The sequence below is a fragment of the Nipponia nippon genome, unplaced genomic scaffold (assembly GCF_047370975.1).
Source record: "Nipponia nippon isolate SJK-2023a ecotype South Korea unplaced genomic scaffold, ASM4737097v1 scaffold_3, whole genome shotgun sequence".
In the NCBI taxonomy this organism is placed as follows: Eukaryota; Metazoa; Chordata; class Aves; order Pelecaniformes; family Threskiornithidae; genus Nipponia; species Nipponia nippon.
Window position 1 is genome coordinate 79,159,233 of NW_028262347.1, and position 17,288 is coordinate 79,176,520.

Here is a 17,288-nt window from a genome sequence, read left to right on the forward strand (position 1 = left end):
ATATCTGGCTCTTGGGGTTAAAAACACTAGGTTTTACAGTAGTAAAATATCTGAGGATTTTTTTTAAAATCTCTCATAGGGAAAAGGTGTGTGAATTATAATTTAGTCAGCTTCTTTCTTAACATTCATCTATTTACCAGGGGGTACGTTGTTGCCAACCTTAGAATAATGACGACATAGACTAACCCAAATTTTAGCCTTCTTATGCTCGTGAAGCCACCACAGCTCACAGGTTGCAGCAACCTAGAGCTCAGCTACTATATTTTTATTAACTTCTCGGTTCATACTGAGCATAAGTTATTTAAAACTATTGGTAATATTAACTTTCAACTGTTAAAGGCAAAATGCAATGCTTGGAAGATCCTGCCAGTGCATTTGATGGCAAAGCAAAACCTTTGATATTTGTCAAAGTATGTCTTTGTATCCTAAAACTCCCTACAATGAGCTGAGGGCCGGTGCTCCACACCTCAAGCCTGAGTCTAAAAAGAGTCATTCTTATTCAGGAGGCAAGCAGGAAAAGTCTTTATCAAGCATTTGTAACCACAGTTTCGCGTGATCTTTTTGCTCAGTTCTGGTAATTGCTTAAGGCCTACAGTAATTGAACTCTCTAATAGTGGAGTGACAACAGATCAGTAGCATTGAAGAACTTAGGGAGAACCAAATACAAAAATCATAAAGTCAGAGTTCCAATAAGTTTACATTTAGTACAGAATTAAGACATAGCTACCCGTTAGTGCTTAGAATTTTTTGATACTATTAAAAACATAAATAATTATTTTTAATGTTCATTCAAAGAGTTCCAGTGTCACTGGCAGCTGATGTAATTTTGTGAACGTTATTTTTTTCCAAACTGATAGTGGAGTATTTCCGCCATAGATTTTGTCTCCCTATCAGTTGTGTTCTCTCTACCTGCTTTCTTAGAAATTTAGGTTTTTGCAGCAAGACTGCTGTGTTCTAGTCAGTGAAGATTTCATTTCCTTAAAAAAAAGTCTCTATTTGCACAGGGCTCGGTGTTTTTGTTGTTGTAAAATAGGAGAAAGTGTCTTTTTCTTTTAAATTTCATGGGAACTGCAATACAGACAGCTTCTCTGATATGTATAACTTAAAACACTTACTAGGAGAACTCTACAACACCCAGATTGTAGTTAAAAAAAAAAAAAAAAAAAGGAGAGAGAGAAAGTATCATGTGGTTGTCAACATCACCTTACTCTTGTTGCCCTTGTTTCCAAAGCAGTTACAACAGCCAGCCAGCCAAAATGCACCATCCTTAGAAGTGTAAGTAGTGGGGAGGGATTGGTTGTCGTGGTGATGTTTTGATATTTTTTTTTTTTTCCCAAAGAAGATTAGATGTGCAAAATGATGCTGTCGTCGTTTGTTGTACTCCACTGTCTTCACTCGTGGTGATTTGTTCTGTTCATTTGCATGTGATGCCGTTATTTGCAGGTGAACACCTCTGTCCGCTCGCTACACGTGTTGCACTTCACAAAGCAGCACCAGTGGAATTTGCAATTACATTGCCACACCTTGGTGTACTGGTGTGTGTTGTACCCTCTTCCACAGCACATCATGTCGCACCCATCCGCATTGGGAGAGGTACGGTTGCAGAGTCGTCCCTGGGTACCAACACTCCCTGTGGAAGCATCTTCCTCACAGTAGTTGGGTGACTTTTCGATATACACTAAATCCGTTTCCATGGGTTTCTGGTAACTCTTAATCTGCTTGATCTTCAGGAAGGTTGGCTGTCTTAGTCTACTGGCTCGTACCACCTCCACCTGCACTGCAGCATTGTATTTCTCTTTCAAAATGTATCCAATCTCTCTGAATTTAGGAAGCGTGGTCCAGCAGGTCTTAGTTGTACAGGAACCTGAAACTCCGTGGCACTTGCACTCCAACTTCATTCTCTCTTCGAGAACCTGTGTGTACAGACATTTGCATATTGTTACTGCAGGAAAACAGTATTGCAAGCTTGCCTAAATCTCAGTTCATGTGAATATTTGTTATTGCTGGTTGAAATTTTTCAAATGCATGCTTATAAATCTTCTCACCTCCCATCAGAATGCTTGTAACACATTTTGTATTACATGGTGTTTGGTTGGAAACACAGTGTTTTGTCATTTTATTGGAAAATATTTGCATTCTGTTTCCAAATAGTGGAGAATATTTACTTAAATTTTAGAAGACGTCTTTAGAGCCAAAGTAATTCATGGGACTCCCGTGACTTAAAAAAATTTTTTCAAACCTTTTCATTTTGAATACAGAAAAAAAAAAGGGCTTTAAGATTCAGAATATTTAATCTTAACTGCTTTAAGTAATGTTCAAAGAATGTTTAAAAAATGTTGACCAGCTTTAATATCACAAAACAATATACACTGTTTGGCTGACTAGACATTCATGTTCACCACATAAATAAAAATTTTGCCTGTACCAGCACTGGTAATACCACCATACCTATTAACTATTCCACAGAACACACTATCCCCTTTAAAAACAGCACTCCTTGCAGTATCTAGCCAAAATATCAAGCAAATGTTCAGCCACAAATACATTTTTTGCACCAGGACAATGATTGCACAACATTAGAGGAAATAAAATGCACTGAAGGGTCCTGCTAACCTGTGAGCCAAAAAGAAGTGGGAGTATTTATTATTGCTATTGCTAGAGGAGGTTAACCTGGAGGAGGTTAATCCAGCATCAGATGGTCCCTATAAAGGACCCAGGCTGGCAGGCACTTGGGCTTACGCTCTGCTCCCGACCTCCCGCCTCCACTGCAGCCAAGCCACGCCATGGCTGGCCCATCCCTCCTTCCCCAGGCAGGGGTGTATGCCCAGGGGAAGGCAAGCAGCTGCCCGCTCGCTCTGCGTGCGCAGCGGAGGGGAAACCGGCCTCACGGAAGCGCCTCTCTGTTTTTCTGCCCTCGTGCTACCACTTAAGCCTGACCACAATTACACCCACAGTCATCATTAGCTTATGAAAATCAAGGCCTAAGAACAAAGCACACTGATCTTTCCCCTTTGCAATGGGATGCTAACAAAGAAATATGAGCTACCGAGCTTGTCTTAAAGCATTACTGATGCTGCAGACCATCTCCTGTAGTGGTTTCATTGCAGATCCCAGAACATGACTGAAATGGGCAAAGGATAAAAGGGCCGAAATCTGAGTACAATGGCATAATGAAGTAGAAGGGAAGTAAAAAATGCTTACTGCTTAAGAAACTGGCCTTAAAATAAAAGCTGTACAGATCTGGTTATCCCTGCAAATAGAGGGCACCCTCCTGAGTTGTTCGAGTTTCACTTAAATTGTATGTTTTGTTTTTTCCCAAATTTCTGGGGTTTCAATATTAAAGAGAATATTTGGTTTTGATTCTCCCTTGCCAACATGCAGGAGCAAGTACAAGATAGCTGAGCATCCTATTGAAACATACCTTAGACCTTCTGGAACCACAGGCTTTTCCCAGCTCAAGGTCAAGTTAGCCTTTCAGAGGCAGAAAAGGTGATTTCCAGGAAGGTTTACTGGATTAGGGAAGAAGCTACTATAGCTGCAACTACTCTAAAAAGAAAATCTTCAAGGCTATGATGAGCTGTTTTTTGCGGACACTGGAAAGGCCACTGCTCTCCAACAAACTGTATCACCTTCTTGTCTTCCCTATGTCAAAAAAAAAAAAAGAAGCTGGAAAACTTGATGCCTTCTGCTGTGGCGGCTGCATTTCAGCAGCAGTGAGTACAGGGATGCTTTATGAAATACTCCAGGGTCTTTCAGGGTTCCTCTGTCTCTACTTCATGCCTGTGCAGAAGGATGTGATTTTTCAAAGACCTCCAAAGAAGCTTCCAGTCCTGTTCCACAAATCTGGGTTAAAATAATCTATCAATATTTAGATGTGCATGTATATATACATATAAACATATATGCATATATACACACATACATATATATATGTACATATACATAAATTGCTTATGAGTTTTGCTTGGTATTGCTGAAACACATTTTTTTTTCAACTAGCCTGTTTCTACAGCTCTCTCTTTCAACCACTGACCAACACACAGTTGTAGCCACAAGCACTGCAGCAAAATCCATGACAAAAGGTGAATGGAGACAACGTTCTCTACACCTTCACCACAAAGCACTATAGGATCTAAGAACTTCCAGGGAAGCATTACCAATGGGATGGATCTGCTCCTTTTCTCCCTAAGTAGTAAATCTTGGTGAAGAGCAGGCTTGTGGTTTAGTACGTGTTTTGTCAGGTTCTGCACATGTTTGTGATGTCTGTTTTTTGGTTGAAAAGGCCAAGTCAGTAACTTTCTCCGAGTGGGAGGAGGTGAAGCTTGTGAGGCTTCTTATTCTTGTGTGGGCTCGACACTCTGGACACTGTTCCAAGGAGCCTACTACAACAGAAAATGTCATTGTTCCTGAAAGACAAAGATATCACCCATTCTGGTGTTCTAGGTGATACCTTTGTATATGTATATTTATATATGGATATATGTGTATATATACATTTGCCTGTGTGTGTGCATTTGGTTGAGATGTTGCCATTTATATACAGCACGGCACCCTCTGTAGTACAATCTCCAGCAACTTTATCGTAAGTCTTGATTTCTTTCTTTTTTTTTGTCTTTCTGAAGAAAGTTTCGTGAGTCATTTTGCTGTACGGAAATCTGACTTCACTGCTGTATTTTTTCAAAGGTTCCCACTGCTTATGATGGTGGAAGAACTTGCAAATGCAAGCCACACAGGCTCGAAAAAGCAGAAGTTTCAAAAAAGTATTAATTCATGATCCTGAAGCCAATCTTGCAGGTTTTTTTTTTTTTTTTGGAGGCTTCTCTCATGAATGTGGAATGCTTGGGGTTACAACACTGAGCGCAAGCCCAATCATCAGGTAGTTAAATTCCTGAATGCTATAATTTGTGTGCCCACAGTCAGCTGTGGGTATAGAATTGTGCCCAAAAACTTGGAGGTCAGGGAATGCAAGGCCCAAACTAAGCAGATTCTAAGCAAGACTTTTTTTTCCCTATTTCCACCCAGATGCTGCAGAGCGTTCCTCTTTGCTGGCTTTCCCAGAGGTATGTCTGTAAAGCCCCATGAGGTGCCATGCGGAGGTCCCCACGTATGCCCTGGTGCCGCTGCTTTGCAGCTTACTGTGTAGACAGCAAGCCACACCTTGCTGTGTGGTATCTCGAGCAGCTTTCTACTTGCCAGCAAGGTGCCACTGGACCTGGCAAAGGTGGCAGGATTTGACCCTGTTCACTCAATGCTGTGAATGAAGAGCAACTGATGTTTTTCTTCCTAAATGTCCCTTCAGCTCAGTATTCCTCAGCAAAATTCCCATCAAAGCTTTGACCCTGAGCCTTAAAGGTACTTATTTACTCAAATCTAATACATTATGCCAAGGTAGGTGCCTGATTAAAGACTGCAAATCATTAGCTCGTATGACCCACTCTCTCAGCAGTTTCATTTGTCATATGTCAGTGCCTTGTATCTAATCTTGAATGGTTTACAGCAAGATCTACCTCCCAAAGCAAATTCCCATCATCGGACTGTGCTGCCTCAGGCTAATCATAGGAACATTCCTTAGGTCCCTTTTCCACATACGGGCCCACTCCCACCCCAGTACCATCTTGCCAAGTAAAATTTTCTAACTACTGCTACTTTGTTAAATGAATTGTGAAATATAATTTTAAAGCTTTCTTATCCCACATATTTTTATACCTATATAAATCATACACTGAAAATGCAATTTGAGGATTGTCCGCTGCCAGTTAAGTAGAAAAAGACTTGCAAAGACTGAAATAAAACAAAATCATATGCATGAAAAGAAATTCATTTTTTCAAGTTCCATATCTAGACCCAACTGCATAACATCAGATACAGTTTCTGTACATATTAAAAATCCTATCTGGATAAAATATGTAAAAACAATAGTAACATTTTGTGTGTGTTTGTTTTGGCTTGCCTTTTCTGGTTTGTGTTTTCCTTAGTGGAAATGCACATTTTTGGACCAGATGTTGAATGTAACAAAATCCATATTACTTTTTGACTGCAGTATCAAAAAGAAATAGAAGACTTTAGGAGTTTTCCCCCATCAAATATGCAAGCGATCAACTTTTGGTTTGGGTAATACCAGTACCAAAAGAGATAGATCCTGGTCATAAGATGTCACCACCTCTTTGATACTCGAGCAGCTGCAGCCATGCAAGCCGACGGCGTGTGGGCACTGCCTAACCTTAGTCTCAGTGCAGCCTGGTGTCCACCACAGCTGACAAAATGCTGAGCTCGTGGACCCATCTGGGAAACAAAGTTGGGTTTGTTTGAGTTTGGCTTTTTAACTTGGATAGCCAGGGGTGTGACTAACATTAGTAAGGTGTAATGCTACTCCTCCAGCACAAATGTCCTGAAAATATTCTTCATTAATAGCAGATCACAGAGCACAAAATTGAGCAGTTCATGTCATGTCTCCTCGGGTTGTGCCCAGCCCTGTGAAGGGAAGACATGGAGCCAGCAGGAGAGGAATATGGGTGCTTCAGCTGCATATTTTTCTTTCTGCTCCTCTGTGAGGCTGCTCTATCAAGCATCAAACCAGTATTTATGTTCTCTGGGATGAGAGATGAGGAACCGAATTACTGTGCTTGCTCCCTCTCTTGTCACATCCCTATTTTTCTTATTGCTTACTTTGATGGGAGCCAGGAGCCTCTGCTTTGCAGTGGGTCAGTATCCAACCACAGCGCAAGATGGCTTTTCTCTGGCACTGACCAGAGCTTAGCAGGACTGGGGACCCTCTGGCGTACCGAGAGGTGTCAATTCACCTCCTCCTACCCTTCACCTGCCTCCCTAGGTAAGGCACCCAGTCCCGTAGTATTCCCACTGAATGCATTAAAAAAACTGAAGAAGGCCCACTGCTCTCTTTACCCAAGTTCTCCTCTTGGCTGGCAGGAAAATAAGCCTGGGATTTTGAGACCTGCTGCCCACCAGATGAAAGTCCCTACTATTATGAAGCCCTCTTCCCTACCTTCTAGAAGAAGAGAAAATAGCTTCTACGTTTCAGCAATAAACTGCTGCAATTGGTTAAAACTTTCTGAATTTTATTTTTACAGTAAAATGTTGCAAAAAGCAAAAATCTTGAGAAGCAGCCTTTAAATCATTCCCAAACCGAGCACAATTGCAGTATTTCACTCTCATTTCTATGGCATTTGCTGCAAAGCTTGAAGGTAAAATTTTAAATATCATCTTAAAGGGTTAAAAATATTTCATTGCTGTTTTTATTGTGTCAGGCAGTATAGAGATGTCAGGTTTGAGGGGGTGCAGTAATATTTTACTAGATGGACGATAACTGTCTTGCATACGTTGCATGGTATGCATGGGCATGAGCATTTCTACAATAAAACCATTTAGCAAGTCCTAAAATATTTAGCTATTCCCCCCTTCTAATTTTAAAGCAAAATGTTCAAAAAGTAGGATAGTACCAGATGTAGCTTCTGGCAGTCAATGTTAAGGGTGTGTTTCTGGAAGAAAAAAATAGGCTAGTAAATCCAGCCCAACTGGAAGCAGGAGAACTACCCTCATGAGATTTTGAGCCAAAGCTTGCATATTCAGGACATATGGATAAGCATTAGTTATCCATCCAACCCACCCAAGCTGTAACACCAAACTTTTTGAAATTGGATTTATATCTGTCTGCAAATCAATTTAAGTGGGAAAGTATGCCATGAAGCACAACTCTTGAAAGCTTTTCTTTCATGAGTGTTCGCACAAGGGATGTGCAGTGAAATAGTTTGTCTCTTTTAAGAGAAAGAAACTTTCAGCAAGTGATGGACGCAGGGCTGTAAAACCTGGAAGGTCACATTCTTTAAATCACTGAAATGACTTAGGAAACAAAGTCACATTTTGAAGAATATTTTAGGCTTATAGGAGCATAAAATTAGTTGGCTTTCGGTTTTAAAACTGGGATTCAGCCTCCACTGTGACTTCGGAGTATTTCGTCCAGACTCTTCTTCCAGGAACTACTTCTAATTTTTATGTCCTGTTAGGTGACAGTGAGGGCAGTTTGCAACATATTAGGGCATGCTGTGCATCTTGCAGAAGTGAGCTTATTAATTTAAATATTTCATGTGGGGTGAAGTGAGTTAACGCTTCCTTACATATTTTATGCACAAACAGACAACATATAAATATGTATAAATCTACATAATTATATACCTATACCCTACATATGTGTGTGTGTGTGTGTGTGTGTATGTATATATATATAATGTGAATGGTGACCAACCAATCACCTCATTAGCTGTTCTACCGCCAAATCATGTCAGCAAAAAACCCTTCCCAGTACCACAGTTCTGTGGCGCCAGGAACTGTGAGAATGAGCCATGGCTTAGATGGAAATGTTGTCCCAAGTAATTGAATAATCTCTTCTACAGAGAGTTTGAATTTTATTTTTTTTTGTCCCCACACACTTATTGTTTCAAATGTAAAATAAGATGTTGTCATCTTCCAGGCATTCCAAAAAAACAACAAGAAAAACCCATCGACATTGCAAAGGAATAAATATTGGGATGGTATCAGGCTGAGTTGCTGGCAGTCAGTGTGATGGGTGTGTTTCTGGAAGGGAAAGAAATAGGCCAGCTTTTTCTCCACATAACCACAGTCATTGTCTATCGTAAGAGCCTAATTGATTGATAAACTGTTAGAAACATTTCTTCTTTTTGGTAAAAGCTGTGATCTGCTACCAATTTGTCAGCTTGTTGGTTTAGCTCCCCCCTTAAAAACAAACAAAGAGAAAAACCCATTTTTATAATTGAGATTCCCCATGAGAGACGGTCATTGTTTTGAAGCTTTCAACAAAAAGTTAAGATTAATGGTGTGCGTTCCCAGATGTTACTCTTTCTAAGTTCATTTATCCCAGAATAAAGATACTTGTTTCTAAAAATACATGGTAGAAAGCTGTCTCATAAAACAGCGTCAAAGCTTACTTGGTTTTGTTGGTATTTGATTTTTCATTGCTCTATCAAAGTTTTGCCCACAGATCTCTCTGTAATCATTCAGATTTGCAACAAGCCATCCTTTCAGTAACATTTGCATTAGACTTACACTAATCTTCCTTTGGGGGCTTGTTTTCATTTACCACGCTTGTACTTTCCATTCTGAATCATAGCAGCCATTTAAAAACCGATGGTGAAGTTAGCTACTTCACTCTTTTACACAGCATGGCACTGTTTTGCCGCAAAGCATAAATCTTCCATGACTAGCGTCTCATGTCACCAGGAATTGCTAAGCATTTATTTCTTCCAAATGGTACCGATGGCAAGTTTACTATTTTGTCACTGCTGCTATTCATTACAAATTTACTAGAAACTTCACAAATTTGCCATTAGCTGAAATAATTCTTAGAAATGCAATGCAGAGCAATTATGGGATGCAATGTGGGGCAATTAGGGGCTTCATTCTTTCCAGAGTCATCAGAAATTCCCTGAAAAGCCTAAATATTATCTGTTTTCAAAGAGGTACTTTAGCAGAGTATTGTGCTGAGCATCTCAGCCCCAGACTCAAGTTAAAGAGCCCCCAGAACTATTTCCCCCAACTGTTTGCAAAGTTTGTGCAATTTTTTATACAGCGTGCTGTTTGTTCCTCAAAGAGAAATTCCTCAGGACTCTGTTTTTAACAGCAGTGAAAGACCAGCAGGCCGGCTTTTGCGAACATCCCTGTGAGAGCAAAACATTATAGCCACTGCTATAGTTACAAATGCCTCTGACTCCCAAGCATGTCTGGGACAAGTGCTGGGAGAGATTGAAGATGGGCAAAATTCTGGCCCTGGGGCATGAAAAATTCCATGTGAGGGTATAAGAGAGCATCCAAATAATTGCTCTGGGGGAAAAACTGCTGGTCAGAGTCCTGGATAATGATGCCAGCAATGATCTTCTGGGCACCTGGTAGAGGTCTAGTGAGGTCATCGGGGGCCTTCCACTGACTTCAGAGCAAGTTGGAAATAACTGTAGGTGGGGCTGGGGCCTCTTTGCATCCATTTTTCCTCATGTTTCTGTATTGGGAGGTTCTGGGATTTAAAGAGAGAACTAAAATGAAGATAACAGATTTATTGGCTAAATATTATTGTTCGTATCTAACTTGAAAAGCCAATTCCGTATGAAGTAAGCCAGGACTGAATAAGAACTGTGAGCCTTGCCATTATAGATGTAAATGTGTTGGGGGGGGGGGGATTAATAGTGAAAATATTGTGAAATATAAGACCTTGGGAAATGGACCAACGTTCATATAATCAAGTTGTTGGATTTTTTTCCCTGTACCAGTTTTGATAAGATTGAACTGTAACTAAGAAATATTTTAATGGTTGACAGAATCTCTGTAGGAAGCTACAAAAGCATGTATTTCTTTTACTGTCTTGGCATTCCCACCTTAAGGTTGAAAAGATTATTGGAGAACTTCTGAAACAACAAAGAATTAAAAAATAATCTGAGTTGCCTGTGGTCTCCTTCATACCTTTTATTCCTATTCATAACAAGGGAAAAATATCCTTACTTTGGTCCTTCATAATAGCAGTCATGAACCAGAAGTTTGGCTCCAAACTGTTTGCAAATTTTAAGACAAGTCTCACGCAGATCAGGATTGTACTGACAGAGTCTTACTCAGAGAGGTACGAGCTTTTCCCAGTTGTATTGTGAGATTTTGGAAGGGGAAAGGAGAAAGGTGGAGGTTCAGTGTTGTGATTCAGCAAGTGTCCAGACATAAACGTAGTATTTCTAACTTGAGTGTAAATAAGGACCATGTCAGAATGACATACACACATAAGCAAAAATTCCTGGTTTCAGATTTTGTTTCAGGCTCACAATCCAAGTTTGCACAGGATCCCCAAAACCACCCAGTTTCAGGTGGATGTATGTCAGATTTCAAGTTTGCTTGGATTCTCAGAAGGGACTTGTGATTTCACATTGAAATTGCACAAAACTCTGTGGCTGCTTTCTTAAAGGTCCAACCCAGAAAACAAAGAAAACATGTTCTTGTTTCCAGAGTTTTGTTCTAACCTTAAGTTTCAGTCGGTCTTGAATTCAGAATGTCTAATTTATACAAATAGCAGATGATCTCAGATGAACCAAAATCACTAAGTATTGTATACTGTACAACTTTGCATACTCATTTCATGGGAATGTATGTCATAACACCAACATTATTTCTAAACATGACCCCCAAACCATCTTTTATATGAGAGCATTCCTCGGGATTTGATGGATTGTACTTAAAAACAAAAACAAAAAGAAAAAGCTGCACCAAATCCTTCCAGTCATCCTTAGCTTTTGAAAGCGATATGATGCATTAATGATTACAATGAAAATATATAGGTTCAAATAACTACTGAAAACTGCTAACAACAAAAAAATGGGTAAATTCCAAAATACTATTTATAAAAAAGTGTACTTGGGAAAGAAAACCCTGTGTTATCAATGGTTACAAGCCTTTTTATTCCTGTCTCAAGAACATGAAAGTAAGTTTTATTATTTGTTTCTGCAAGAACATATGCAAAAAATTAAATTTTTAGAAATATTCAAAGAAATGCATTTGCATGAATGCTGCTACCAGAAATATTTGTAAAAACACACACTTCTTTGGTTTGCTTATGTCCCCCTGCTTATGAAATTCTGATGAAGAGTAAAAATGCAATTTGCTTAATAAGAATCAGCAATGTGGTCTAGTGGTTACTGGACTATATTTAGAACTGGGGGACCTGGGATCAGTCCCTAGCTCCGATACTGAGCCGCCTTCTGTCCCTGGGCAAGGGACTTCACTGGTCTCCATCTATGCATCGGCTTTTGCTCTTTTGTCCCTCTTTCACATCTAGACTGTAACATGTTCAAAACAGGACATGCATCAGCATCTCCGTGGGGGTGGCACTGTGCCCACCACAGTGGGTTGCCAGTTTAAGCAGGGATCATAACACCTCTAGCAGTAATAAATGCTCCGTTGCAAGTTTAACATATCACTTCCACCTTATTTTGCATCCAAATGCAATGCATGATGCTGAGGTCAAAAGTCCAGGATAAGAGAAGTGATCAGACCTGCAGCTCATCTTCCAAGCTGCAATACAGCAGTATGAGGTGTTTTTACCCCCTAAACAGAGCAAGTTTGGGGAAAAAAGATTGTGCCTCTCTTAAGGATGCTTTTCTGCCTGGCTCTTCAGTCAGCTGTCTCCTTCACATCTGGAGACCTCAGTATCGAGCATCAATCAAGTATCGATCCTGTCTCTACTCTTGAGATTATGCCCCATAACTGGTCTCTTTCACCACGTTGAATTTATAAAATACTTTCATCCCAATGGATAACTGCCCAAACACCACCTTCGGTTTCAGTGCACAACCAACTGCAGTCCCCAGGAGGTTTTGTTGCAGGGACTGGGTGTTAATAAGCATTCTCCAAAATATAGGCAGTGAGATAATTGTACTGCTTCTGTCACCACCAATTCAACCATCTCTGCCTACCTCAGCAGCTAGTGCTCGGTCTAGGACTGAAAGCACATGCTGTTTTAGAGAAGAAAATTTCAATCTAACTTTGGGGGTTAGGTGTGGAGAAGTGGTATATCGGAGTCTCCTACAGCACTGGAGGGTAGAACCGGCATTTTGCTACCTGGGGGAAAACACTTTGAAGGCTATAGTAAAATCTCTCCTAAGGTAGGTATATATTACACAGAAAGATTTGTTATACTTTTTAAAGGGCAAACTTTGAGAGCTATGAGGATTGTTATTCAATGGACATAAATCGGCGTAGCTCCATGATGTTTATTGTTTCCATTGCAAGCAATTCAGTCATGGTTGTAGACATGAAACTGTTTCTTCTTCCCAAGTGACACTTATGCAGCCATTTGTAGCCTGCCAATGAGAAACGGACAGTTGTGCATTTGCTATGAAGTGTGTATTTCATTAGAGTTGTGGTCAAAGAAGTGTTTTGGTTTGGGGATGGAATAAATAGCTGCAAGTGCTGTCAGAGTTCAGCAATGCAGAAACTTAGTCCAGTCCCATCACAAGCCCCTACATCTCTTGTTAGATTTTTGTGAAGGAGATGAAAAGCAAAGATTTATTGTTATGCCAAACAGCTCCAGAAAAGTCCTCTCTGTTATCAGTGGGACTGGAAAGAAGGCTTAGGAAGCAGAAACATTCAGAGGAGCATCTGTAATACATGGCCAGCTCTGAATAAAAGGAAACAGCAACAAAATGTGAACATTAGATGCCATCAGGTAACTTGATGTGGGTGTGGGATAACAGCAGAGAGAGGGTTAAGTTCTCAGGGAATGCCTCCTGCCACCAAGCCAGCCTCCCCCCATCCTCCAGCGCACACGTTTCCCCATCCCTCATCCTTTCTGGAATACCTTTCTTCCAGCCTCATTGTTGTGCAAGTTCATCAGCCTCCGTGCATTCTTTTTGATTTCTCGGGCATCAACAAACCTCCGGGAGAACTCAATGCCGTATCTGATATCCGCAGAGCAGCCTCCCCACTTCCAGCCCTCCTCCTGGTTGTAGTAGCCCTGTTTCTCTCGGTCACAGCCACAATTGCTGAGGTTGCCCTGGCTGCAGGCGGCCGTGACAGCGTGTGCAACCCCGGCAGCAGTAATGGCATAGGTGAACGCAGCTTCCCTGCTTCCTGTGGAGAGAAGCCAAAAGCTGATGGGTTGGCAGAAAGGTAGCACTTACTAAAGAAAGTACACACATTATCTACAGCAACGGTGTCAGGCAGGAACGTGAGGAGGGCATTACTTCTGGTGGGTTATTCTCATTCTTACAGAATTACATGCATATTTAAAATGCTTGGCTCACCTGGGGCATATTACCCCAGGTAAGCACCAGCCATAAGACAGTCCCACCTAACCTCTTTCACCAGAGGGGAATTTGGCAATAAGTCTGGACAATGGCGAGGAGAGGCAACACAACTTGTTTTTATGCTGTCTAGTCAGGTTTGCAAGCTGAAATTTATCTATATCAGATGAATAATAAGCGAGTCACTGGCGGCAATGCTCACTGGAAAACAAGTTACTTCTAACTGTTGGCACTGCATGGAAAAAGAAAAGTGTTCAGACAACGTAAGAAATACCAGACCCTTTCAGATGCGCAAGAGGGCTGGGACACAAATGAAAAAGGTTATTAATCCACCTTTATAAATGCTCCGGTAGCACCCATTGGTGATGCTGAGTGTGAAGTATTGCAAGAGAGGCCTATAGAGACAAGAGCTGGGTAGGTTTTGTTTTCTTTCAAGGTAAGGTAGAGGCTACCCCTTTCCCTTGCTGACTTCTCTTTTGCATTAGTTTTGCTGTAATGACTCTTTTTCCACACCCACTCTTGACTCAAACCTCTGCTCTGCCCTGGCTATTGAGCATACACGGGATATAGAAGTCCTGTGGCAACATTATTTCCTCTCCAAAACAGATGAGATACTGTCGTGGAAGCACAGCCTTGTTTAGAAAACAGTCTTTTTAGAAAAAAGTTCTTTTTTTTTTTTTCCTATGATGCCACTAGTTGCCAAGGTTCCTCATTTCCAATTCCATGTTATAGCTGTTGATATTGAGTATATGAAGAGAGACAAATAAACTCCCTTTCTTTACTAGGCACTGACTGGCCAAGTTGCCTGCGGGATGCACTTAAGCAAGGAGATACAGAGGCAGAATGATCAAAAGGGATGCTACAGCCCATTCCTGCTCTCACATGAGACCGCACTCTGTCATTGACTTAATGTAAGGGCTGAATCATGGCCCTTGGTGTTTTGCTGTTCATATTTATAACGTTTCCCTATAAGTTCCCTTCTCAGCACTATCACCATTTTCCTCTGTGTGTTTATCTGGTGATAAACAGACAGTCTTGTAATGCCGCAGCCAAAGAATAACTGTAAAGAATTTGCAGAAAGTTGCTGAAATGCTTTAATGACCACACACAGAGCTTTAGCATTGTTAATGGATTTGGGAAGGAACAAAAAGAAGAAATTTTCCAGACGAGATGAAAACCCAAAAAGCTTAGAAGCTATTTTTAATTTTTTATTTTAGGATTCACAGATATCATAACTATTCTGGAATGACCAGTGCACAGTGTGGGGGTTTTTATGTTTTATATTTCTTATTTTCATAGATAGCTTCCTGAAAGGTTACACCGCTGCCAGATACGAGAAAGATCCTACAAGAAACAATCATAAACTGTTTTTTGGCACCATTTACTTGTTTCTCCGAAGCAATAAAAAAGAAACTTAAGGTAAGGAAAAATAAAGGGTGCTGTGTTCTTCAAGTACCAAGACGGTTAAACTGACTTGTATATTATTTGAGTACACTGTGCAACAGAAGGACTGACTTTGCTTACAGACACAGAAGTGTTTTGTTGGGGTGTACGATGTGTGTAGTCTGGTTCAGTGGTTCCCAAACCATGGTCTGCAGAACACTGGTGGTCCAGGAGGCCACGGTAAAGGGTTCGCAGCTAATCCGCAGAGCCATATTAAACACTGTTTTTAATAGTGTTTTCAATTAGAAGTTTCATGATAACGATGCCTGGTGGTCCGCAAGAAATTCTGAGGGTTGATAGCAATCCAAAAAAGTTTGGGAACCTCTTTTCTAGTTCCTAGTGTGTTCTCTAAAATGCATATCAATATTCACTCCTCTCTTCTTCACCCGCCAGCTGAAGTCAAAGCTGAGACCCATGTTTTAAAAGGTATCCTGTTGACTTGCACAATTTCTTTCTTCACCTCCTTTCAAAACAACCTATTCTTAATCTGTGAATTGAAAGACTGGAAATATGAGATATAATAGAAACTACATGTATAGATACATTTTCCTTCCTCTTCAGGATGAGAGTAAATGAGAGTGCAAAGCCAAACCCAGGAAAGTTTTTGTGTTCAAACATCTCTGAAACACATGTAATGCTTATAAACAAGCAGAATCATATTCCTGTCAGGGAACATAGCAGCTGTGAGCTACAGTTCAGTAGGTTTACTCAGAGATTAACCAGAGAGAGGTTGCTTACATTTTATGTTTAAGCTCAATGTACTCCACACGTATCCAGAGTAGAAGGTAAGCCATTTTATCATGGCCACTGTGTCTGTGACCTGTCCGTGAGTTTTCACACCACACTTCCCGTGATCGGTTTTGTAAAACTAAAGAATATCCTGGCTTTGTCTGCCTTTCGCTCCCCCTCGTTCTCATTAGACCCCAATTACCTTCAGGAACAGAGAAAAATATCTTTCCTTCACCCACCTGAGAGTTGCAGCAGTGATGGAATTATCTCAGCCATGGGATAATACCGAATGGAAACCATATTGACTCTCTGAAGGGATTACTCTTCTGTTTCAATGCAGCTCTAACATAAGCAGAGCTCAGAAATAAGCTCTGGCTTGAAAATCAGATTGCTTTTGCAAGTTAAGTTGTCCTGCTAAGAATTAAGTTTTTTTGGTTTTAGTTTTTTTTTAACTAGAGGATGTTCCAAAACTTCTCTTGAACTTCAGTGTAAGCATTACCTCAGCAGTTCTCTAAAGTCCTAGGATCAGTAGAGTCTATCAGAAAATGCTGATGGAGGAGGGAGGGGAACCTCTGTGCTCAAATAATGTGTCTGCTGTACACAAAGCTTTCCATTAGCATGTCATCACTTGGAATCAGTTCTAAGCAAGTCTTTGTTAGGCAGCTAAAAATATTTAAGTAATGATGGCCGTGATACCTGAATGGAGAACAATAATCTCATTTTATGGAATTTTCTGAGATTTCAAAAATATTCTTGTTCTGCAACGAAACAGAGAGAAGTCTTTACAGAAATGTTCATGAAATGGAGAAAGATTATAAATAGCAGAAGATTTGGGATTTGACCTAACTTTGAAGCTAGATTTTTCTTTTTCCAGTGAATATCCTGGCCACCTAGTTGTTTGGCTTTATATATGCTCACTATCTTTCTCAGAAGAAAAATTCTTGTTTGACTTTTTAATGTTTTCTGTCATGTAGACCAGAATAATTCTGTTGAGATTTTATTTTGGTGAAAAAGATACTTTTTTGTGCAACCCTTGGATTCATCCATTTCCCTCTTAGAAATTCCTGCTTTGGTGTCAAAGACGACAGTTCTGAATTATTTCCCAAAACATAGAATGAATGTTTTCATGAGTAATGTGAATGTCTGATCTGATAACTGTCTGATCTAATAACTCCAATAGGAGATCACCACCAGTACTAATTGAAATTAAGCCTTTTGTCTTTGGCGAAGGTGCTGAAGGTCACTTCTTGCAATCTGCTTGGCCATGAGAGAAGTCTTGCCTGTGGTCTGCTGGTCTGAGTTGCTGCCATTTGC

At 40.4% G+C, this 17,288-nt stretch overlaps 1 protein-coding gene across 3 annotated transcripts in view; it reads right to left on the minus strand.

The window, feature by feature from the left end:
- Positions 1–1,333: 1,333 nt before the first annotated feature.
- The window catches only part of WNT7B (Wnt family member 7B), a 95,183-nt gene continuing 79,228 nt past the window's right edge, over positions 1,334–17,288 (minus strand). For all 3 annotated transcript variants that reach the window (XM_009465047.2, XM_009465046.2, XM_087764627.1), the window contains exons 3-4: positions 13,358–13,629; positions 1,334–1,913 (exon numbers count right to left, since the gene is read on the minus strand). In XM_009465047.2, the coding sequence (XP_009463322.1) occupies positions 1,434–1,913; positions 13,358–13,629 (752 nt within the window). In that variant the 3' untranslated portion in view covers positions 1,334–1,433. The remainder of the gene's footprint in view (positions 1,914–13,357; positions 13,630–17,288) is intronic.